The sequence below is a fragment of the Cucurbita moschata genome, unplaced genomic scaffold (genome assembly GCF_002738365.1).
Source record: "Cucurbita moschata cultivar Rifu unplaced genomic scaffold, Cmos_1.0 Cmo_Scf00009, whole genome shotgun sequence".
NCBI lineage: Eukaryota > Viridiplantae > Streptophyta > Magnoliopsida > Cucurbitales > Cucurbitaceae > Cucurbita > Cucurbita moschata.
In genome coordinates this window covers 4,604,943-4,628,429 of record NW_019268525.1, presented here as the reverse complement: position 1 = coordinate 4,628,429, position 23,487 = coordinate 4,604,943, and the positions used below count along the sequence as shown (strand labels likewise).

The 23,487-nt window shown below is 36.4% G+C and overlaps 4 protein-coding genes across 8 annotated transcripts in view; 1 reads left to right on the top strand and 3 right to left on the bottom strand.

Moving 5' to 3' along the window:
* The window catches only part of LOC111447710 (cytochrome c1-2, heme protein, mitochondrial-like), a 5,812-nt gene extending 1,751 nt beyond the window's left edge, over positions 1–4,061 (top strand). For all 4 annotated transcript variants that reach the window (XM_023087008.1, XM_023087009.1, XM_023087011.1 and 1 more), the window contains exons 2-8: positions 62–132; positions 417–631; positions 2,019–2,298; positions 2,496–2,567; positions 3,330–3,446; positions 3,604–3,669; positions 3,752–4,061. In XM_023087008.1, coding sequence (XP_022942776.1) covers positions 76–132; positions 417–631; positions 2,019–2,298; positions 2,496–2,567; positions 3,330–3,446; positions 3,604–3,669; positions 3,752–3,868 — 924 coding nt within the window. In that variant the 5' untranslated portion in view covers positions 62–75 and the 3' untranslated portion in view covers positions 3,869–4,061. The remainder of the gene's footprint in view (positions 1–61; positions 133–416; positions 632–2,018; positions 2,299–2,495; positions 2,568–3,329; positions 3,447–3,603; positions 3,670–3,751) is intronic.
* A 2,462-nt stretch (positions 4,062–6,523) lies between these two features.
* LOC111447656 (dof zinc finger protein DOF5.7) lies at positions 6,524–7,858 on the bottom strand. Its single transcript, XM_023086930.1, has one exon. It carries the CDS (start codon positions 7,811–7,813, stop codon positions 6,758–6,760), a length of 1,056 nt encoding a protein of 351 aa, XP_022942698.1. The 5' UTR covers positions 7,814–7,858; the 3' UTR covers positions 6,524–6,757.
* A 3,813-nt stretch (positions 7,859–11,671) lies between these two features.
* On the bottom strand, positions 11,672–15,762 carry LOC111447626 (probable rhamnogalacturonate lyase B). Of its 2 annotated transcripts, none has more exons than XM_023086888.1 (16): positions 15,583–15,762; positions 14,851–14,929; positions 14,630–14,751; positions 14,493–14,543; positions 14,300–14,419; positions 14,102–14,221; positions 13,871–14,006; positions 13,526–13,696; positions 13,289–13,444; positions 13,092–13,198; positions 12,922–13,012; positions 12,696–12,837; positions 12,454–12,610; positions 12,247–12,363; positions 12,040–12,166; positions 11,672–11,964 (listed from the first exon to the last, which is right to left on the bottom strand). In XM_023086888.1, the coding sequence occupies exons 1-16, from the start codon at positions 15,687–15,689 to the stop codon at positions 11,725–11,727; spliced, it is 2,043 nt and encodes a 680-aa protein (XP_022942656.1). In that variant the 5' UTR covers positions 15,690–15,762; the 3' UTR covers positions 11,672–11,724. The 2 variants fall into 2 exon arrangements, with proteins under 2 accessions (XP_022942656.1, XP_022942657.1); XM_023086889.1 differs by having other exon boundaries at positions 14,851–14,926.
* Positions 15,763–19,039: 3,277 nt separating this feature from the next.
* LOC111447664 (L-type lectin-domain containing receptor kinase IX.1-like) lies at positions 19,040–21,642 on the bottom strand. The gene is made up of 2 exons (XM_023086940.1): positions 21,280–21,642; positions 19,040–20,948 (listed from the first exon to the last, which is right to left on the bottom strand). Exons 1-2 carry the CDS (start codon positions 21,553–21,555, stop codon positions 19,161–19,163), a joined length of 2,064 nt encoding a protein of 687 aa, XP_022942708.1. The 5' UTR covers positions 21,556–21,642; the 3' UTR covers positions 19,040–19,160.
* Between the last annotated feature and the right edge of the window lie 1,845 nt (positions 21,643–23,487).

The window sequence follows — 23,487 nt, the reverse complement described above, 5'->3', positions numbered from 1 at the left end:
TTTTTTTTTTTTTTTTTTTTTTTTTTTTTTTTTTTTTTTTTTTTTTGTGAATAATTTGCAGAAATTGTGACTGGAATGGCTGGGGGAGGAATGATCCGGCACCTACTCAGGAAATTTCCATCTCAATCGTCAGTAAGTACTTTAGCTTGTTATTCTATGTCCTAAACACAAAGGATAAGATTTTGATTAAGTTCTCTATTTGTCCTGTCATAAATAGATGTTAAAGAATCTGCATAGTTAGTCACTATAATGCTTGATTTTGGGAAACAGTGTTGGTGTCACAAGTATTTACATTGTTGAAGAGGTGACTTTTACCGTAGTTACGGGAGATGAAGAGGACGTTTCTATTTCATTGATCAGTGACATCAATTAAATTAGCTGATACATAGTTGTGTTACGGTACCTTACTTGTGCAGACCCCTCCTTTGACCTCTTCCCTTATTTCAAAAAACGAGGAAGCTGGTTTTGCTGGGATGAACTCCTTTAGAAGGCTTGCGCTACTTGGAGCAGGCATTTCTGGATTTTTCAGTTTTGCAACTTTGGCATCTGCTGATGAGGCAGAACATGGCTTGGAGTGTCCAAACTATCCCTGGCCTCACCAGGGCATTTTGAGTTCATATGATCATGCTTCGTAAGATATGATGATGACCTTTTGCTTTTTCCCTGCTTTATAGAACTGTCGGAATTCTTGAGCCGTCTTTACTTCACCATCAGTCTCACAGCTCTTACCTTAGTGTTTTAAGCCCGCTATAAGATGTTCTACATGTTTTTAATGATTTTTATTTTCTTTTTAGTTGATTTAGATGGATTATATTATTGTAGAGTGCAGCAATTTATTATAGCATTCCCCTGTTTTGACATGAAGTTGACTGCTCATTCGTGCTTGTCACTTATCATTGACCCATCTAGAAATTGATAGATGGCTCATATCTTAATGAGGTGATGACCTTCTTATGTCTTTTGTCTAGAAGTAGATGGCCCATTCAATCCCGTCCTTGGTCATTGAAATATTAATAAACTTTATATTAATGGACAGCCTCCATAGATTGTACATAGTCTTATCATCTTCATCATCATCTTATCCTTTTTGTTATTGATGTTGTAATTAAAATCATCATCATCATCATATTATGTGAAATGGTTTTTTTTTTTTTTCTCCCCAATTTACATTTATTAAGGCGGAATTGTGATGACATAAAAAAATGGAAAAAGAAAAAGACTGGAAGGAGATCTGCAAAGGGAGCCCAGAATTAAATAAGATTCCAACAATCAAAGAATCAGAAGAGTAAATTCTATAATTTCTTCTTCAGTAGGAAAGGTTACAAAAGGTTATTCTTATGAAATAGAAGAGAAATCACTAGGAATTGTCCCAAGGCATGGAAGATTATAAAACTCTTCCATTTGGTGTTTATCGAGAAGGAACTGTAATTTCCAAGAGAGATTAGAAAAAAGCTTCGAAGTGAGCCCAGATTTTGATTATATCCTAAATTTCAAAGAAAGGGTGGAGAAATTATATAAATCTCTTCTAATTAGCATCTTAGTTTTGAACCCTGAAAATGTCTAAGAAGGGGGAGATAAGGAATCGTCTCTTCAAAGGATTACTAATAGTTCTTTCATTGGGTTCATATCAAGAAGGAACTGTAATTAGAAAAGAAATTGAGAAGAAAAACTATTTAGAGAGCCCGTAATTTATTGAGATCCTAATCATCCTAGAAGAGTCGGCAAAAATTCTACAATTTCTTTCCAATTAAACCTATCAAGGCAAGGCTGGCCAGAATAAGATTCTCCTTTAGATCTTTGCCCATATATAGGGGTTTCAAAGAGTTTTAAAACTTTTCCTGGTAAGCACCAGGTGAGACAAATCCTTTTAAATTCCTTGCCAACATTTCAAAGTGAAGGAGCAATTTTCTTATCCATTAATTTGTTTAACCCTATGGTCTTGTGGATAATCTTATGTTGAGAGAGATTTGATGATAGTGTATAATCTTAATGCTCTAAGGTTGATTTTGGCTGAGCAGGATTCGGCGTGGTCATCAGGTTTATCAACAAGTGTGTGCATCTTGTCATTCCATGTCTTTGATATCGTATCGTGATTTGGTTGGTGTTGCATATACTGAAGAGGAGACGAAAGCAATGGCTGCTGAAATTGAGGTAGTGGATGGGCCTAATGATGAGGGTGAGATGTTCACTCGTCCGGGTAAACTCAGTGATCGGTTTCCTGAACCATATGCCAATGAACAAGCTGCTAGATTTGCTAATGGTGGAGCTTACCCTCCGGATCTGAGCCTCATCACAAAGGTAATTCTTCTTTATCATTCTTGTAGTTTCAGGAAGCAAGATTGTATATATCAAATCATGGGTGTTGACTATTGATACCAAAATGTTTATCCGTTCTTTTTCCCCTTGGTGATACAAACAGAATCATTTATGCATATAATGTAGAGAATTTGTGAATAAACTTTGTTCTAATGCCATTTTATCTTTTTCCCTCTCAGGCTCGTCATAATGGTCAGAATTATGTATTTTCCCTTCTGACTGGTTATCGTGACCCACCTGCTGGTGTTTCGGTAAATTTTAATCCACATTATTTTTACTAAATTCCATAGGATGTTCTGTATTTCTCATTGCAAATTTACAGTTGTAAATTATGGGACTTGTGTGAGTAGAAGATATATTTTGATTGTCCTTATTAGGGATACTACCATGTTCTATTATTTCGTGTGAGCTTCCTTCAGTAGGGTTAGTTAGTTTTAGATGTCTTCTATTGCCTGCCTATTTTGATGTAATGTGTGGGTACAGTTCACATGGAACAGATATGTGCATGTTGCATATCTTCGTTGAAATTAATATAAAACCATATTTGTTTTTTTTAGTGTGCGAGATAGACGTTTCTTGTGGCCTCAGAAGCTGCGAGTGTCATATTTTCGTGCTTATTTATGGTAGAAAATTGTAACTTACCTCTGAGGTCTAGTTTGAACTTAGGTAGCCTGTTTTGGAAGGTGTATTTCTTCATTGTGTGAAATCATCAGATGTCTCGCATATTGATTTTGGTTTTGTTTGTTACTCCCCTGCCTCATTGGAGTCTGATGGAGTATCTTTTATCCATCTGAGTATTCTATTCTTGAATAAATATGAAACAAGCCTTTTATTCTTATGATCATTGTTAAACATTAGTTCATAGTGTTGTACTCGATTTGAAGTGAGCCATGGTCATTTAAAGCTTAGAATTGGACGTAATTCAAATATTTCCAACCAATAAGCAAATTTGTATTATTTTCCAGCTTGATAACTCTTCTCAATTCTGAAGAACACTTTGAATGGTTTTGTAGATCCGAGAGGGTCTGCACTATAACCCTTATTTCCCTGGCGGAGCAATTGCAATGCCTAAGATGCTTAATGATGGAGCTGTTGAATACGAAGATGGTACCCCTGCAACAGAAGCACAGGTTAGTCTGCAAAATATGCGAAGTTCGAAAGTTGTATAGAATATGAGAATATGTATTATGAATGCACTAATCTACCAGGGCTGACCGAGCATCATCTTGCTCAAGTATTGATCCTTCGTACATCGACTTATAAGTTCCATGCCCCTTTGTATTGTAGATGGGGAAAGATGTTGTGTCATTCTTGTCATGGGCAGCTGAACCAGAAATGGAAGAAAGGAAACTGGTAATTTGCATGTTAAATCTATGTTGGCTTGTTTCACGTTTCTAGTTCTCTTGTCTGATGTGTGTTTGGCCTTGAATGGCAGATGGGATTCAAATGGATCTTCGTGCTCTCTTTGGCTCTACTTCAGGCCGCATACTACCGCCGATTGAAGTGGTCAGTTTTGAAGTCCCGCAAGCTGGTTCTTGATGTAGTCAACTAGTAGCTACCTGCATTTGAGTTTGTGTCTATTATTTTGCTTCTGGTAAGAAATGAATTGGCAATAAGTATCTGTTAGAATGTAATGGTTCTTGCGAAGCAATTTCCTTTTTGAATCCGTTAATTTGCAGTGAAATGACCTGCATGTGTCGAGTTCCTCCTTTTTGATGAAAATAAATTCATTAGTTTGTGGTAAATTGTGAGTAAGATTTATAGGCCAAAACAAGGAATTCGAAGGGTGTCTGCCTATTTGGAGTTAACAATTATGTTTTACCAAATGACCACATTTTGGCGAAGGAGCTTCTATGGTTTTTTTCTCTATTCAGTAGTGTTTTGATCTAGTTTATATGTTGTACTAGACAACTCAAGATCTAGTGTTCGTACCTTTGCTTTTGGTTTCATCCAAAATATTTTATATCATCGGAGGTAGTTGTCTCCAATTATATATCCATGATTTTTTTTCTTATCCAGCAAACATAGACTTTGGTCACAATCTCAAAATCCTACATGATTTAGTTTTTTTTTTAATACAACATCCCGGATGAGAGTATTCAAATGTATTTTTGATCTCTTAATTAACAATGTCTTTGTTAGTCGAGTTATGTTCAGTTTGCGCCAACTTCATCTAAATTGGTTATGTGTAAAACATATTTCTCGTAAAAGTAATAAATTTAAATATTGATAATTTTGATTGGACCAATATTTTTTGGTTGAAAAAGGGACAAAAGGGTATGGCTGATTGAAAACCGAAAGGAAATGCCAAAAAGAGGAGAGTGATGAGAAGCAACTCAATCAAAGTCTTCACGTTATAAAGCAAAGCTCTCACATTCTCCTCCTTAGTCTTTTCTGTTTCCCAATCCGAAATGAAACCACCACAACCAAAAACAAAAGGTTATTTGCAAAGAAAATGGATGTAACGCCAATAATTTCCACAAAACGACACCATCTTTGATTACTCATTCGAAGCAAACACTAAACACAAAATTATATCATAATTATATGTGTGGTTGTTAATCCTTCATAAAAGGGGAAGATTCCTTTCTCTGTCTTGTTTTTCGTGCATGTTTTAACCCCAAAACCCACCTCCCCAAAGGTCGAAAATCATTCGTGTGAAACAAAAAAAAAAAAAAGTCTCACGACAAATTTTCTTTCTCGTATAATCAATGTCTATTCAACACGAAGGGAAAAGAATAACTCATAATTTTGTTTGAAAAAAGGGAAGGCCAAATTTTTATTTATTTATTTATTTATTTTTGTGGTTTTTTTGGGGGTGGGAGGTGTTGAAGTTTCATGTATCTATATATGTAGAGCATATGATGGGTCATGAGGTCCTCGCATGGTCTCTAAAATGACAGTTTGCAGTTCTAACAAAAGCTTTCCTTATCCCACGCTGTTCCTCACTTCTATCACGTTTACTCGCCCCTCTTCATACGTTTCTTCTCCCTCCCTCCCTCTCTCTCTCTCTCTCTCTAATACTTATGCATCCAAGAACATTACGTTTTTTTTGAAGTTTCAATTTTTAAAGAAATCCAAATGAACCAGAGAAACAAAATAGGCGAGAAAGCGCTTAGTTCAACCACTTTTAAGATTGTGTCTATTTAGAAGTCTATAAATTCCAACCATAGGATGGTGTTTATAAATCAAAGGTCTCATCCATCCAAAAAAAAAAAAAAAAAATTTCTCATCAAGTATTCACGTATAATATTGTTTGATTTTTAATATATTTATTTAAGTTTAATGATAGTTGAGGTTTTGATACTCAAAAAAGATTTTATAATGAACACTGCAACTTTGAACAGAGACCACTTGAAAGGTTAAAAACAAAATTTAACCACTGAGGGGACTGAACTGTAAGTCCAACCCTTTTCACTAAATGGTAAAAGCAAGCAAAGGGGTGACAGAAAAGGCAATGATTCAGTGAAGGAAAAAGAAAAGGAAAAAAACAAAGCATCTTCGAGGCTGCAGTACACAAGAAGAGATGCTATGTTAACAAGTAGCTCTTAAAACAACCTATAAACATTAATCAAACCCTAAACCCTTTTCACCTTCAAATTGACACTTCATTTCATTCAATGCAATCCCAAAGCCACCAGTTTTTGCAGACACAAAGTACAGTGTGTGTGTGTTTGTATAATTAATTATATATGAAAGAGGATCAGAGAAAGGTGCAGGCTACAGGCTATTTACTGAAGCCCCTGAGAGGCTAAGAGCCGAAGAACAAGAGGTTATAGGCTGCAAAACCACACTGCGACACTGCCATGTTTCATTTATACATGTTGACATAATGTTGAGTAAGGCACAGATTAAGTCCCCCTCATAAGGATTGATACTATCTAAACTCTGACACTCTCATACTTTGAACACAAGCGTACCTTTTGATTCTCTCTGCATAAAACAAATCAAAGATATGCTATTAACTTCTAGCTTTTAATAACACTCCAAAACTTATTTCCTCAGATCCCAATGAATAAACCAATAAAACTATATCAACTTCAACTTTTTTTTTATTTACTTTTCATGATAACAACTGTTGAAATCACCAATTTACTTTAAAAACCCAGGCAGAGAATATAAATAAGAACTAACATTAGCCCTTTTGTTGTTTTTGTTTTATTTCAAACAGAATCTCTCATCCCTATAAATGGGTCTCTTCAATTTCTGAATATATTGCTTGGAAAGAACAAAATGTTATGCATTTCAATGGAATAATTCAAACCCAATAAGAAATTAACTTACAGTAAATGCCATCTCTTTGATCAAACTTACAATAACACTAAATAAACATCTAAACTGAATTAAAATATGAGCTAACATAATATTCAATTTTATTCACTATGATGATCTTTTGGATAAGACTCCAACCTTTTTTTTTTTTTTTCAATTTGTAGCAGCTTCAGGGCAAGGCAGTGAAATGGTGCAAATCCTCCCAAGCTTGAACTCCATTATTATTATTAGTATGATTCCACCCATTCCCACCAGCACTGTTTGTGGCACTCACTTGATGATGATGATTATGACGATCATCATAAGAATTATTTCCGAAGAACCATTCAGTTGTAGCGGCATCCTCCCCGGTTGTTGAAGCTGCTGCAGATTGTGTTCTAGGATCATGGATATTGAAACAACTATCCTGTTTTGGAGGCTCTAGATTGTGAAACAAAATGGGTTGCAACAATTTGTGATTTTGATCCTTGTTTTGCACATGATCGTGGTCTCCAAATATCATAGCCAACCGGTGTTGCTGTAATTTAGAATGGAGGTCTTGGTTTAGAGAGCTCAAAGATTGAATTGAAGATGCAAGGGTGGTGTTGGTATTATAGTGAGGTTGGAGGTTTAAATTTGAGTTGGTATTGTGGTGGTGAATTAGAGGGAAATTGGTGTCGTAGTTGAGGCCCATGTATGGATGATTTGTGGTGGGAGTTGTTGGGAATAATTGTGGTGAAGATGATGAGAGTCCAACTCCAAGACCACCATTCAATTGGAAATCAATGGAGGGTGAGATTCCAGCAAAGAATCTGAAGGCAGGGGTGTCGCCGGAGGGGAGGAGTTTGGAATTATTGGAAGAAGAAGAAGAGGAAGAAGATTTGAGCTTTTTGGTTTTCCGGCAGCCGCCACCGATGGGGACATTTCTCAAGGCGCCACCTTTGGTCCAATATCTACGACAGGTCTTGCAAAAGTGACGAGGTTGAGTGAGGCAGTAGTTGTTGTAGTAGCAAAACTTGGTGTTGGTGGAATCACATCGAGGACATTTCAGAGGTTGTTGTTGTTGGGTTTGCTGTTGTTTCGTATTTGACGATGATTTGGTTCTTGTTGTGCCTGAGTTTTGGCTGATTTCTTCTTGCGATGAGGGCCTCATTGGTTCTTGAATGGGATGGATGCTGCAAATGAAGTCAATATGTGAGGAATAAAAGGGAAAGGAGGAAGAAGCAAAAGCAACAGAGGCACACATTAAATTAAATATATATATAAAAAAAGGAGTTTTTTATGGTCCTTCTTCTCGGGTGTTTCAGTTTCCCTTTTCCAGAGGCAAATATACTAAATTCAATGTTTTCATGCAGTGATTGACATTATGATGGATGTTGATGGGTGCTTGTGATTTTCATCAAATATTGGTTTAACACACATACATATACAATTAATCTATTGATCGATAAATCGAGAGAAAGTTTGATCTTGATTCTTCTCGGAGATGTCAATTTAACTCGCTAGTAAACATGTGAAGATGGGTTGAAATTGAAGAGGCCCATTTGGAGAGTTGTGTGTTGTGTGGGTAGACAGAACAGAAACAGTGTATGAAAACACCGTACAAAGTACATATTTACATAAGTGAGGGTAAGCAGTAATAGAGTGTGGAAGCACAGCCCATGCATGGCATTGTCATATAAGCGTAAGGCTATGAAAGGTATTGATTGGGATTGATATAGATTTAGCGAAACAGAAAGTTGAAGATTTATATGTGGTGTGAGAGGGAGCAGCGTGAGAACTGATCCGTAGTAATAAGTAGCTCAGAGCACACCAATCGATACACACACAATCAGTGGCACTCACCAAATAGACTTTACCTTTCTCTCTTCATTCTTGCGTATTGTCCCCTTTCAAAACCAAACGCTTTTACAAACAATCACTTACTTCATACAAAAACATAGACTTTGAAAATTAATGATGTACATCTAGCTTCGCCTCTACCGATCGGTGTACACCCTCGTCTCGTTTGCGCCGTCTAGCTTTCATCTGAAAAAATTGAAATAGCATAAATGGGTATCAAAATACTCGATTCTTAGTTAGTTTTAAAGTCTTATGTCGTTTACTTTGTTCAGTTGTTCATTATCTTATTCGTACTTAGCATTCCCATTTCTGAGTCATAGGATCTTCCTTGGCTATCCTCAAGGTTAACTCGGTTCATCTAAGCTGAACTTAGGCTAATGGTGCGAAAGCCATTAAGTTCTATTTTTTTTTAGCTCTAAGTAGATTATCGGTTCTCAAGATTTACTGCCTCATAAGTTCTATTTTTGGGCTCTAAAGTATCTTGATTAGTTGTTTACTAGTCTTTTTTGTCATCATCGTCAACCTACATACCATAGGCACTCAAGGCGTCACCCCATCATGAGTTCCAACCCATAGTTCTCGTCATAGCATTATGGACACTATTCTCAATTCCTCTAGCATACTTTAGTTGACATCTCCCTACTAAGCTCCATAACGTAAAAATCATGGAGGGGTGACTTTCGAACTTACCAATGCTCGTCTACCTATTTGATCCCTTGCTCTCATCCGAACAAGATCACTATTAGAGAGTGGTTGAAGACCCTTAATTACACCCATAAGACTCTCATAAAATTCTAATAAGGTTCATGCATTTCAAGACTCAACCTCGTTTCTACCAACTTATAATCATAAAAGTACTACTACGGACCTTTGATAATCGGAGCCAGTCCACAATTAAATATTAACTAGCAAATCTCTAATAGTCCCTACAAAGTACATGTCAGCTAGTTATATAGGCCATGGACAATCAAATCAAGTTCACAGTTGGTTAGGTAGCAAATCTTTAATCTTCTACCTATAACAACATAAACATATCCTAGGTATGAATCCTATCATCAATATGGAGCATCCATAAAACCAACATGTTTTTCATCGGTCAAACTAACTTATACCATTCCAAATATTTCTTATAACATTCTCCACCATATCTTATAAGTATTTATGAATCTGAAGTTTGGAGGGGCTACTTACTTTATTCAATCACTAATTTTAATTTAATGGTCGGTTTGGTTCGTGAGTAGGTATCAAATTTCTTTAAACTCCTTAAATAGGTCCTCAATTAAGAGAATAGAGAAGCCCCCATCGAAATAAAATCGAAAATGTAGCTCAAAAAGGACCCGACCATAGCTTAAAAAGGACCCGACCATAGCTTAAAAAGGACCCGAGGAAGGAAAAATAAAGGAACCAGTTTTAGACCAGACATCCCTAATCATTGGCAGCCAGTGTTGTTGTAGAGCCCATTGAGTGTATAGAAGCAAGAATGATTAGAATGTAAGTATTTGAGGGGGATATGTGTTGAGGGGCAGGTATTCTTTTTATGTTTTATGGTTTATTTTATTGAGTGAAATGGATGTGTGTATTAGATAGCGAAGAAGAAGAGAGGGAGTAGGTTTCGTGAAGTGTTGCAAAACTATCGTTTTTAGGGCTTTGGTTCTTTAGAGAGTGGGCAAGGTTGTTGTGATAAGGCTCGCACAGATCCTGGTCGGGCTTGGGTGGGTGGGTTTCTAGGGTTTTTGTATCAATATCATCTCCGACTCAATTCCCTTAGTTTAGCAATAGATATTGGTCCATAAATGTCCCAATCAACTTCCCTTGACTTTAGCTATTGAATCGTGGAAGAAATTTGAAACAAAACAAAGGAAAGAGGGGGAAAATTTTTGGGAACAAGAAGAGTGCCTCAATGAACACCGTTGTCGGATTCAATCTTTCCAGTTGGATTCCCTATTTAGGTTTTTCTTATAGGAGAAGCATGATTACGTGAGTGGTAGTTGGTTGAATTGGACATATTGAAACACATTAAGAGATTGATGGTTGTAATTAGTTATTCGAGAATATTTTTACGTTTTAATTATATAAATAAGTTGAATATGGGTTAGTATTGAATTTTGAGGATGAAATGAGATTGAATTTATTCCTATGGTCCCTGAAAGTATGATCCACGGTTGAAGTATGCACGTATGCCCAATTTTGATGATTTACTGAATACTAGGTGAAATTAGGAAAATTAAGAGCTATCATAGCTGATTTAGTTATGCAATCTCTGATATGATTATGCACCTAGGTGGGTATGATTCACTAGCCGATCCTGGACCATAAGTTGTCAAACTATGGCCCACATAATATTTCAGGGAATTATGATAGGGAATTATGATATGAGATAATGCGACCATGTTACTCTGTGGAGGTAGTTAAGGGTTTACTAGTTTATCCTTGATCGTTGGCTGTCAAAACAAGACCCACAATGATTTGTGATACAAGATAATCTGATTACGTGATGATGTGGATTGATAGAGGGGTCGTGCCCTAAGTGTCGAATATATTCGTAGTTAAAAAATGTTCGGCAAAGAATAGCCCTAAAATTTTTTAATGAAATAGATGAGCTCCAATGAAGTAGATTATGCTAACACTTATTCACGCTGCTATTATTTTTTTAGATAGGAACATGAGTTGCAGGGTGAAGGTGAGTGCATGCGGTGGAGAAAAGTAGAATGGCGTGAGAATAGAAAGAGCGTTACTAAAAACAGCCAAGTGTGAGGCATTGACAGCAGATAGGAAGAAGATGAAGAAATAGGGAGAAAGAGAAACACGTGAGAGAGGGGTGTGTGGATTCCCGTGAGGGCTATGCATTATATCCTAACCCCTGCAACCCACAAACAGACTTATAACACTTCTCACGGGTTCTTTTCATCCTCCCTCCCTCCATATCCCACTCTTCTCCACCTACCTTTCCCTATTCTCGATGTATTCGCATATTCAGTAAGGTATATTACCTGGCGTTCAATGCTTCTGAACACACTCTACCACAAAATGTGTACGTCATTAATTGATCACAGTTGACATTAGAGAAACCTCACACTCCCATAATCACTACTTGTCATTACTTGCCATAACTCAAAACAGCTTCTGATGGAACAGTATACAATTTCTTTGAACCATCTAAAGGGCCGAATTTATCAACTAAACTAAATCCTATATTTGTGTGTGCTAAATTTCTGTGGTTTTTGAGTTAATTACTCTTCTTTGATGCAATATGTAGTTATAATTTTTAAAAAAAAAAAAAAAAATTGTAAAACACTGTGTGAGACGGGGGAGGGATTATGTTCGAGGTGGAGCTTCGAGTCGAACGTAGTCGTACATGAGACCTTGGAAAGGGCCGTGGCTTCTTGCCTGAGTGAAATACATGGAGTTGTTCCCTTTCAGAAACTGAGTGCCAGGGAAAGGCACCGAGTATAACCAGTAAAGCCCATGAATCCCATGCCTTGCAATTGCGTTGTCCCTTCCGATCCTTCCTGTCGTAAACGCGGGTTGGCTCGACGTTTTATCGTTTAACCGAACCTTCAAATCCACAACATAACAGAGTATTAGTTTAATCTTTCACTAAAACACTACTCTGCACACACACTCTAATACCTGTAACTCGCAATCAGCAGCAGATGCCAATGCAATTTGCAATGTGTAATTTGCCGTTTGGTTCACAGATTGCAATGAAAATCTGACCTCCCATGTGGTTGCTTCGTATGTTTGATTCCCCACATCCCTGCATAAGATAACAAGAAACATCTCTTAAATCAGTCCCTGAAACACTAACTAAATGTAAAAGAAAAGCCCCAAACTTACCTGGTAACATGCGCATAGAACCAGTCCTGGGTATAATTATCCACACCAACAGTAAACACAAGATCATTATTTGGATACATAGCCGCATAACGTTCCCACAACCCATATTGTCTGAACCTGTTAATCAAACCCAACTTCTCAACATCATTAAATTTTGATTAAAACAAAACAAAACAGAATGGGTGGAACAGAATTTTTGAAACCGACTTGTCATCATGGTCAATGTATAGTTTATTCATGAGAGTCGGAAAAGGGTCGGGCACATAAAACTCCGCTGCTGTGCGGTCGGGAATGCCGATCTCCCAGATGGTTGGGCCCTGTCTCGGCGGATCAAACACCATCTCATCCAATTTAATTTTAGACCCTACAAAACCAAGAGCTTAGCTTAGCTTGGTTGGTTTGGTTTTTTTTTATGAAATGTGACGGAGAGAAAGTCGTTTATTACTTACCAGCCTTGATTGTTATATTTCCCTCGTACTTGTAGTCTCCAATAAAGCCAGGAACAAAAGCATAAAGATTATAAACTCCTTCTCGGACGTTATTGATTAAGAAGCTGCCGTGACTGTCAGCTTGAGTCCAGAATTGATAGCCCTACAAGAATGGAAGTATAATATATTAGCAAGCACGTCTTGGTTTGAGAACTCTTTGGGGAATGGAAATTTAAAAAAGGATTACCTTGCTTTCCCTTTGCCAAGATCCCACAGGACCAGGCAATGCCAATCCAACGAAAGCATTACTCGCACGCAAAAGTCTGTCGCTGATAGACCTGATGGAAACAATACGCATACGCATATTCAATTTACAATTGGAGACTTAAATTTGTATAGAGCGAGAGAGAGGAATACCCATCACGGATTAGTAACCGGCCGGCGACGCTCCCTCTTTGGGCAGAAGAAGGGAAGTCTTCTGATTGGGGAAAAGTATAGGGCCACTTACTGATTTCCGTTGCCAACTGTGGTAATTTGATGCATGTCAGTTGAATGAATTACTCTAAATTCAGCATTAAAAGAGATATAGAGAGAAGGAGAGAATTAGGGGGGACCTGTTGTTTGGCATCTTGCCATAGAGAACGGTAATCCTCCTTAGGGGAAGCAGAGTTGAGATAGACAAATACAGGGCCGAAGACCTTCTTCCAAGGCTCTCCTTCTGCAAATTTCATGCCCACATCCGTTCCAGCGTAGTGGGTGCTAGCGAACATCTGTGTGGTAGAAATTAGAGTGAAGGTATTGTTAGAAACAGGTGGTGGATGGAAATGGAAATGGGTTAGACGGGAACTTACGGAGAGAGTGATGGGGCCGGCGTGGGAGGTCAGATCCTGCTTGACCGGACCGGCGACGCGGAACTCGTCACTAGGAGTGATCATCCAGAATCCAGTCGGTGGATTTCTGGAGATCCAGCCGTGAAGTAGGTTGTCCTTGTCCTCTATTGAGTACATGTACTTGTCATCTACCTGCACTCACACATCACTCATCATTCTCAATTTCTCATCAATGGCGTCACTTCAAACCCAGATTTTGATCATCAAAGCCAATGTGTTGAATCCAACAATGAACCCAATTCAAAGCCTCAAATGTGTGTGCGTAGATATCAAATGAATTTTTTCAGAAATAAATGGTAAAAATACCTCTCCTCTGAGTTTCTCATTGGCAGGATTGGTCAAAAGAACAGCCTCAGGATATTGCAATGGATCACCATTATTTCGGTCGTCCATTGTCGGCATCACTCTCTGCCTACTGTCCGATACAGCCATGTAATCAAACCTAAACACCCAAACCATTTTATATCAAAAACTAAACTCAGAATTTAGGCAAAAAAACAGAATCCGAAATGGGTTTTTTTTTTTTAATTGTTCTACATTTTTTTCTGAGGTCTGAAAACGATCCTAACTTGATCCATTTCAATCTCCGGGCACCCCGTCAGCCTCTCGAATACGGCATACGTATAAAACCCAGAACTTCCTCTCAGCAACACGAATCTGCAGAGCCAAAAGGAAGCAAAAACGACGTCATTTTCCACACATCTTGGTTTATAAAAGTCACAAAATTCTCCCCACCTTTTGTCTACATTTACAGGGGCGTTCTTGTTCCCAACTGCAACGCTCCATGTTTTGACAAACGAGATTTCCAGTTGCTCGTCAGTGGATACTATCACTTTAAACGAGGTTCCTAGTAATCTAAATGGGGACAACAATATTTTTTATGATTAGAATTTAGAAGCCAAAAGGGAGAATGGGATTTGGTTTATACCTGTCAGTGTTAATGGGTTCGTTTGGGTTGTTCCATACGGCGTCCCAGTAGCTGTGAAACACAACACTTAGCCCTCAAGTAATCCAAACCAATCCTGTTTCAGCCATATATATATATATACACATGGTTCTACTTACCCTCTGTTCGGCGCTTCGGTTTTGGTGTCCAGAATGTTATCGATTCCATTGTAGCTCAATCCAACCACGTCACCATCTGGGGTGGACAGAGTAACTTGGACAATACCATTATCCATCACGACCTGAATAATAATCATAATAATACAAAGGGGTTGCCTTTTGGATGCCAATAAATTTAATTGTTTTAAGGGAATGAAGATGAATTGGTAATAATTACTTACATTTCCACCACTTCTTTGTAGTCTGACTTTGAATTGCCCCGAAGAATTGTTGATGTTCATGTCCATTAAGTTTCTCCTACTAGAGAGCCAATATTTAATTTACTATATATTAATTAAACTTTCAAATTTTATCTTTTTTTTAAATTAAAAGATAAATTAGAGAATATATTTAGAAGTTGAAACAAATAAATACTGAAAGTCAATAAATAAACAAACAAACTAACTGAAATCTTCTTTTCGGAAGAACAGTAAAAGTAAAACCGTCTCACCGACACTTGTCTGTTTCTCATTGGTCCACGTATTTCACAGACCGAAAAGCAAACAGCACCAGCACTTTGTCCCGTGACAATGTGGGGTTAAAAATAATAATAATAATATTAGGAAAAAAAAAAAAAAAACAGTATAAATTCCTGTGGCCATAAATCGAACATTCTCCTTTATAAGATCAAATATGTGAAGATTAAATTAAATTATACAAACGTGACAGAATAATATATGACTCCCGACATAATTCCACATTTACTGTACATTTAACAAAGTTCAATTTTTTTTAAAAAAAAAAAAAAAAAAAACTATATTGGTTGTTCCCGTCGTCTTCAACCTCTGGTTCGGCTCTGCATGCATTCATCTTGCAGAAGAAGCAGAGGCCAGCAGGTCAAAGTTGAATGGGTAAAAATTGTATTTTTCTTTTTTGTAGAAAATAAATAAAATGTAGATGAATGTAATAATTACCTTAGTGGGGTGGTCGGAATCCGATTGGTACTGTGGTGGAGAGGAAAGAAGAAGAAGAAAACGGCAGCCATGGCTGTGCACCAAAGAGCCAAACCCCATTGCTTCATTTAAAGAAATTAGCCTGAAATTAAACTATAAAACTACAAAAGGAGCAGAAAAAAGAAGAAGAAAGGGATTTAATTAAAGTAATGGTGAAGCAAGAACATGGGCAGGAAGGCTTCTTATGAAGGATGATAGAAATTGAGAGACGAAGTTAATTACCTCTGTTATGGCAAGCAGTTAGCTACAGTAAAAGCGTTTTAACTCTCCCTTTTAATGGACTGAATTAATACCAAAATTATATATAAAAAATCGTTTTTTGTTTTAATTTTTGTTTTTGGCTTCTTAACAACTGGGTTGAAGCTGTCACGTGAAGGTGTACATACACATATATAGATATATATAGGAAGTAAAAGGTTAAAGGTAAGACTCAGCTGACGAAGACATTGATTTCCATTTCTTGTAAATGGAAGATTAGAGGAGAAACCAAGTTGTCTTTTCCTATGTTTTGAAATTTTGATTATTGCAAATTCAATGCATTAATGGTCACGCTATTAAACCCAAAATTTGACCATTTTATATGTACATTTCTGCCTAACTCCTCATCAACAATTTCAACTTTCATGTTACCCCGTAGATTAAGTTAAAACACCTTTCTATACCCAATTGAAAAAATAACAATTCAATATGAATAACTCTCGTTTAATGATGAATTCAATCCAAATCCAATCATAAAACACGATCATTTTGTAAAATAATTATTTATTTATTTTTAAATCTTAAATTAAGATTTGCTCTCAATTTTAATAGGTAATATATTTAAATATGAAAATTATTGATTTCATGCCATAAACTTTAACTTTAAAAAATTTTATTTCAAAACTATTTTACCCAATTTAAAATTTAGGATTATTTACCTTCAAATTGAAATTTTTATAGTTTTATTAGTTTTTTTTTTTTTTTTGTTTTTATAGAACTCATTGGACATTTTTTAAAGCTATTGAAATTGTTGGTTCAAAGCATATTAACAATTCAATTTTAAATTTATAATTTAGAAGTGTTCATATAATTCCATGACTCGATAATTTAGATTACTCAACCAAAATCGTAAAAATTAAGTTGGATGAGAATTTTAAAACGTAAAAATTGAATTTAATTTGGTCAAGTCCATCCCACTCATTAATAAAAAATACTTCAAGAATTTGACCGTAAAAAGTTGATTAAATAAGTAATTGAGGTGTTGGGTAAAATACCAATTGAGATAGGCGTAATGAACAAAAAGAATTAGGCAGAAACTCAAAATTCTAAAAGGAGCAACAAATCTAGAGAGAGAGAGAGAGAGGGAATTTGAAAGGCAGGCGGGCTCAGCCTCGGAATCCGACATTGGCGCTGGTGAGGTGAGCAGAACCTTCGGGTGCATGACACGCGGAAAGGCCTAATAATTTGGTACTTCCCATTGCCACTGCTACTTGTTGTTACCGAGACCACACCACCCGTGAACCCTTCTACTCTTTTTAACTCCTAATTAAACTCCCAATCATTTTAAACGTTCAAATTATTAAAATTTTAAAACAATTTGCATTCAATTTTACAGGACGCTTCTCATCTTTTTAAATTATAAGAACTATTTTAATTTTTTTTTTTTTAATTACGTCTCTCCAACAAACACAACATTGCTTGTTTAATTAACCACATAACTTTATGATCATACGACTAATCATGTTACAAGTCATACGATCCCATAGGGTATGAGTATGATCGAGTTTGGGTACAAGTGACGTGCTAGTCTATAATATACCTAATTGAGCTACTCTTTAATTTATCACTTCATGTTTTCTAGTGCCCACAACTGTAAGTATAGAATTGTGATAGATATAAAGTCTACCTAATTATTTCCAGTTTCCAATCACACCCACAAGTTCATCACACAATTTGATCAAATAAATTATACCCATACATTAATTATCCTTTTATTTCATTTCTAAGTCCTATTAGCATTAACGAGGATCTTTACCAATTTCTTTTGTGAATTTTATTTAAATTGTTAATTTTATTCAAAAAAAAAATGTTGAACTTAAAAAAAATTATAACACTTATCTAAATTGGATCTAATTCCAATAATGATGATAAATTTAAGGATGAAGTTGACATTTTACTCAAAGTTAACTTTGATAGATTCTTAAAAAGAAAAAAAAAAAAAAGAGTTTATTGTGTAGCAATTATGGCAACTTAGATCCTAGTTTAAGAGAGTTAAAATATTATAATCTTTATCAAATGGAAGAAGAAAAAATGATAAAGAGGGTGTCATGTGGCCAACTAAAGTATGGAAAATTAGTGTGGGTCTCTATACACCATACATGACAAATGACCAAAAATTTAATAATTACAAGGAGTTCGAATGAGGTGAAGTTAGAATGAAAATATTATTATTTTGGAGTTGTTTGAAATTAGAATCATAAATCAATTCATATTTTTTTACATCCATCTATAGTTGAAATACGACATATATGGAGTTACTAGAATACCCTTTACATTCCTAGTAAGTAACTTTAATTCAAACAACATTTATTGAGAGTTACTTAATACCCTTTATATTCATAATAACTTTAAAGTGTATTAATTAAAGAATATGTTGCCTAACTTTCTACTACCATGTATAACTACCAATGCCTATGATTCAAAATCTTGAATCGATATTTGATGGCCCGACATTCTCTTGCATCCCCTCCAATATGGCCACGTTACTTGCTCATCGTTTCTAAAAGTGAACTCCCTCCCCACACAAATTAATACAAGTCCTTCCAACATATTTTATTCTTATTCGCATGCATCGTAGACAAATTTATAGAAGGCCAGTCAAGACAAAATTGGTCCAAATAAAACACTTTTATAATCATGAAGTTCTTATAGTTGAGTTATAAAAGAGGAAGATACACATTGTTGGTATATGTATGACTTTCATTTTTTTAAGTCTTTTTAGTCATTCTAGCTTTCATTAATATATGGTATCTATTCATTTATGTATTTCTCATTTACTCAAGTGTCACAATTCCTACATTATTTCAACTATCTCTAAAAATGTCAATGGTTTCAATAATGCCCCTTGGTTCTTAATAAAAACAAAAAAAAGTCAAAAATCTTAATTTCAACATTTAGATACTTTGTTTTCAAATTATTTCTTTCCCATATCAAAACAATTAAAGAAGTTGACTATTTGTATGTTGAAGTTAATGCTCAAAATGATAGAGTTACTCTATGAGGGGGATTAAGAAGTTATTCAAACAAAATGAAGAAGGGTTGAGTCACGAATTAAAGCAAACAAACAGAGACAAAAATTGAAGACGAAAATAATTTATAAGAGAGGAAGCTTAGCACACCTTTTCTCTGTTCATCCCACTACCTGAAGGGCTCAATCTTAAGTCAATAATTGAAATAATATTGGACACTACAAAACACCATTTGGAGCATCTTCTACATAAAATGCCAAAACCCAAAAAACTTATTAACAACTATAAGGCTATGAAGGCTGCAAACTATTGCTATCTTTGTGATTTCAAAAGCGACATACTTAATCCTGATGATTTTGAGGTGTAAGTCGAACAATTACTACATGAACACTCACTTCTATCCACTGGCGTCTCGGTGGACCCTGTCGATGTGTACGTAAACTTGCATAAATCCAACGGCGGTGCAAAGTACATCGGCACGGGTAACTTTGAAGGCAGAGCGGGCAGTGGTGCTTCAACATTTAGAACATTAATCACCTGTCTTATGGAGGGCCGCATCTTGAAGTCAGGGTGGCAGCACCATAATCCCACCACCATCAAACTCTCCATTTGTTGCTCATCGAAGTTCATTTCCAGTCTCTTGTCTGCAGCTTCTAGGACTTGGCCTCTGCCATACATCCCCCACACCCACTCCACCAGCCTCACTTGGTCAGGTTCCGCTCTTGCTTCTACTGGCCGCCGTCCACAGGCAATCTCAAGAGCAACCACGCCAAAACTGTAAACATCTGATTCCTTACTGGCCTTGCCATCCGTCACACACTCTGGTGCTAGATACCCCATGGTGCCAGCCAGAACAGTAGTTTGTGAGCCCATCTCATGGTCCACAAACCTTGCAAGCCCGAAATCCCCGAGTTTGGCGTTGAAATTAGAGTCCAGCATTACATTGCTGGATTTGATATCTCTATGCACCACACATTGTTCCCATTCTTCGTGAAGATATAGCAAAGAAGAAGCCAAACCTACTGCTATTTTGTATCTAACCTCCCAAGTTAGCATGGTTTTACCTTTGAAGAGGTGGGTATCCAGGCTACCATTGGGCATGAACTCATAAACCAAAAGGAAATCACCTCGTTCATGGCACCAACCGAGGAGCTGAACAAGATTCCTATGCCTCAAACGACTTATAATCTTCACTTCGGATACGTACTCTTTTTTCCCCTGTCTTGATCCTCTGGAAACCCTCTTTACCGCGATTTCTGTATCTGATTCGGTTAACAAACCCTTGTAAACACCTCCAAACCCTCCTTCCCCAAGCTTGCCGGCCTCATCAAAATTCTTTGTGGCTTGAGCTAATTCCCTATAAGTGAACCTTTTTGGGCCAGTTCCTCTTTCAAACTCATCATCCATAAGATCTTCCACATCTTCCATTCTCCTTGTCAACTTTTTCCTCCACCAAAGAAATCCGAACAAACTCAACCCACATATCAAAACACCAAGCCCAACACCTAGGCCAATGGCCAAACCAATATTTTTATTTTTATCTCCACCTCCACCTCCACCTCCAGTATTATCGTCCAAGGTTGAATTGAAGTTCCAAGAAATGATGTTATGTATTTGGACCCAGTTCCCCGTAGCGGCGGAGAACCCAATTCTGACCCTTTCAGGCAATAAACTTTTCAAGTCAACAGAAGCTGAGATGCTAAAATTTCCAGTAAAAATCGGATCTTCATCATAAGTTAGATACACAGACAACTTTTTAGTGGAGGATTTGTATGTTATCCAGGCATTGGCTAGTCGGTTATCCTTCATGCTGCTGCTCCAATTAAGAAAACGAATAGAATTAATGGAATTGATATTGATTCCTATATGATTTTGACTCGAGTCCCAATCATCCTGCTTACTGTCAAATTCAACAGCCAAAACTTGATTCTTGGAGGTATCAAAAGCAGAGTCGTTGCTGAATAATCCAAGAAAACCCCCTGTTGAGTTAGGTGGGATTGTGGAATTGTAAGGGACGATGAAGAAGGCTAGGCCATCACCGAATACAGTTTGGTTAAGTGTGTTGATTCTAAAGGAGAAGTGGGTGGTGAAGTCCGCAACCTGCGGATGCAGCGGATTTCTGATTAAGCCAAATCCACGATGGAATAAATCAAAGAAACTATTTATACTAGAATTCTAAAAGCACTAATTAACAAGTAAATAAACACGAACTATGACATGTTATGTTAGAGTAACACAACTCTCCACAATGGTATGATATTGTCCACTTTGAGCATAAGCTCTCATGGCTTTGCTTTGGGCTTCCCCAAAAGGCCTCATACCAATGAAGATAGTATTCCTCACTTATAAACCCATGATCTTCCACTAAATTAACCAATGTGGGACACTCCCAATCCCAATAATCCTCAACATGTTATACATCCTACATTACCTGTCCTGTGGAGGCGTCCCATAGGCGTATCGGCTTGGCGTAGGAAGCTCGGCCGGCACTCTCGGCGAGGGAGGCGTCCGCTAGGTTCTTTGTAAGTTGAATAACATCATTGCTGATGGAGCTATCACCTTCGACGAATACGTCGAGATTGTTTGGTTGAAAGTTAGGGAAGTTGAAGGAAAGTGAATGAACCTTGAAGAGAATCAAAGAGAGGATGAAGAATTGAAGTGCATGAAAATGGTGGTTTGTTTGAACTCCAAGATTGGAAATGGCCATGATTGAGAGAGGGAGATAGAGAGAAGGGATTATGGGGAAAGTGGGTTAACAAAATGGTGACTTTGGGAATGCAAGAATATAAGAAAAGGATTGTGTTGTTGTGTTGAAATATAAAACATTTGGAATATTGACTTCAACTTTTCTTTTGCTTCTCGATACACATGAGAGTTTTATATGAAACAAAAGTTGTGCTTTGACATCCTACTAGAAAATTATTGCAAAAGATGTTAAATTTTGATTTAGTCATAAAATAAAACAATATTTGATTTTTCAAACTTTTTTTAGGGTTAAATTTTGTGTAGACTCTTATAATTCCAAGTTTAATTGGTCCAACACCATCCATTCAAGTTGTATTTTTTTTTTTTTTTAATTGGAATAGGTAACCACTTCAATAATAAACTCTTAAAATGTCCTCATAGGCTACCGGAGATTTTAAAAAATTTAGAATCCACGACTTGAGGAGCCAATCGAGGAGGCAACTTGGAAAAGGAAGCAAGCAAGGCATTGGTTTGATGGACCTCAAAGGCCTTTTTTATTTATTATCCTGGATGAATGTGCATGAACTTAATGGAAGTAAAAGTCTTCGTAAGCGTCCAAATTTCAAGTGGAATCTTCGTTCAAATTGTGCATTACTTATGTTAAGATTCAACTTCGATGTTGGTGTGACTTATCCTTGCACCAAGTTGGCAGCCCTCGCAATTGGCTTTAATTTATGCCTATTAAGATGGAGGATACCCGGCCTTCTTCGACACCCACGTTTGTCATAAGTTTTTTTATTTGATTTGGTTATTTCGATTAGATTTGATTCCTTATTTGAATTAGATGGAAGATTTGATTCTGTAATGCTATATAATAGCTAATTTTATTCTTCAATAGGAAGAGAGATTTCTCCCTCCGTTCATAACAAGTGGTATAGGAATTTGGAGGAGTTTTGTGTGTCACATTTCATTTCTTGAATAACACATGGGTGAGAGTATTTGTAGTGTGATAGTGAGGTATTCACTTGTAACCTTTTGTTTATTAGTGATTAGTTGCCACCGGTGGATGCAGAGGAACTTCCTTTCTCCGAACCACGTAAATATCTTGGTGTCTCTTTATGTAATTCCGTTTACTGGCGTTGTAAGTACATTTGTTCTACTTTCAAGCGCATAACAATAGTGGCTATTTAACCAATTAAGTCCTTCCAAATATTTTATTGCAACTTTGGAACGTTAGAATTGTTATTTTTAGTTGGTGTGTGAATGGGTGTTGTAAAAAGAATGGGCTTTTGTGCAAAACAGGAGTTTAAAATTCAAATGCATTCCCCTGCATATATTATTGTACATCAGTTGACCTTTTCTTTTTAAATATTGATTAATGTTGATGAATGGATCAAATACTTTTTTTTAATTTATTAAGAAAATTGTTTAACGACAGAAATCATGAGTAACAAATACTATCTTTATTGGTATAATATTATTGTGGATATTTCTAATTCTTAATAGGTCTCCCTCCGAAACTGCAGACAACATAACTTGTTGTACTCCAGCAGCTTAGACACAACCAAAAGTAAATTAATAGTATTGAAAAATGAAGTCCAACTCTCGTTAAATTAATTTATGATAAGATCTTATAATCTTTTATCAGAGGATTAATAATGGTAAAAATATATAATTACATAGGAAAATTAGTCTTTTGACTCACTTGTAATTATGATCAATTTGTGAAAGATCGACTACAACTCATGAAAGTTTGACGTGCATGTAGTAGATATAAAACTTATTATATGGTAATGTGTTCCAGATATATGAATTTAAAAGATTATTATTTTAATTTTTTTTAAAAATTGCCACACGTCCATCCATTTAAAAAGAAATTAAGGAGAGAAAGCTTGAATAGACGTGTTTCATAAAATTAAAAAACTTGGTGGAGAGTAACATTTTGAAATTTTCA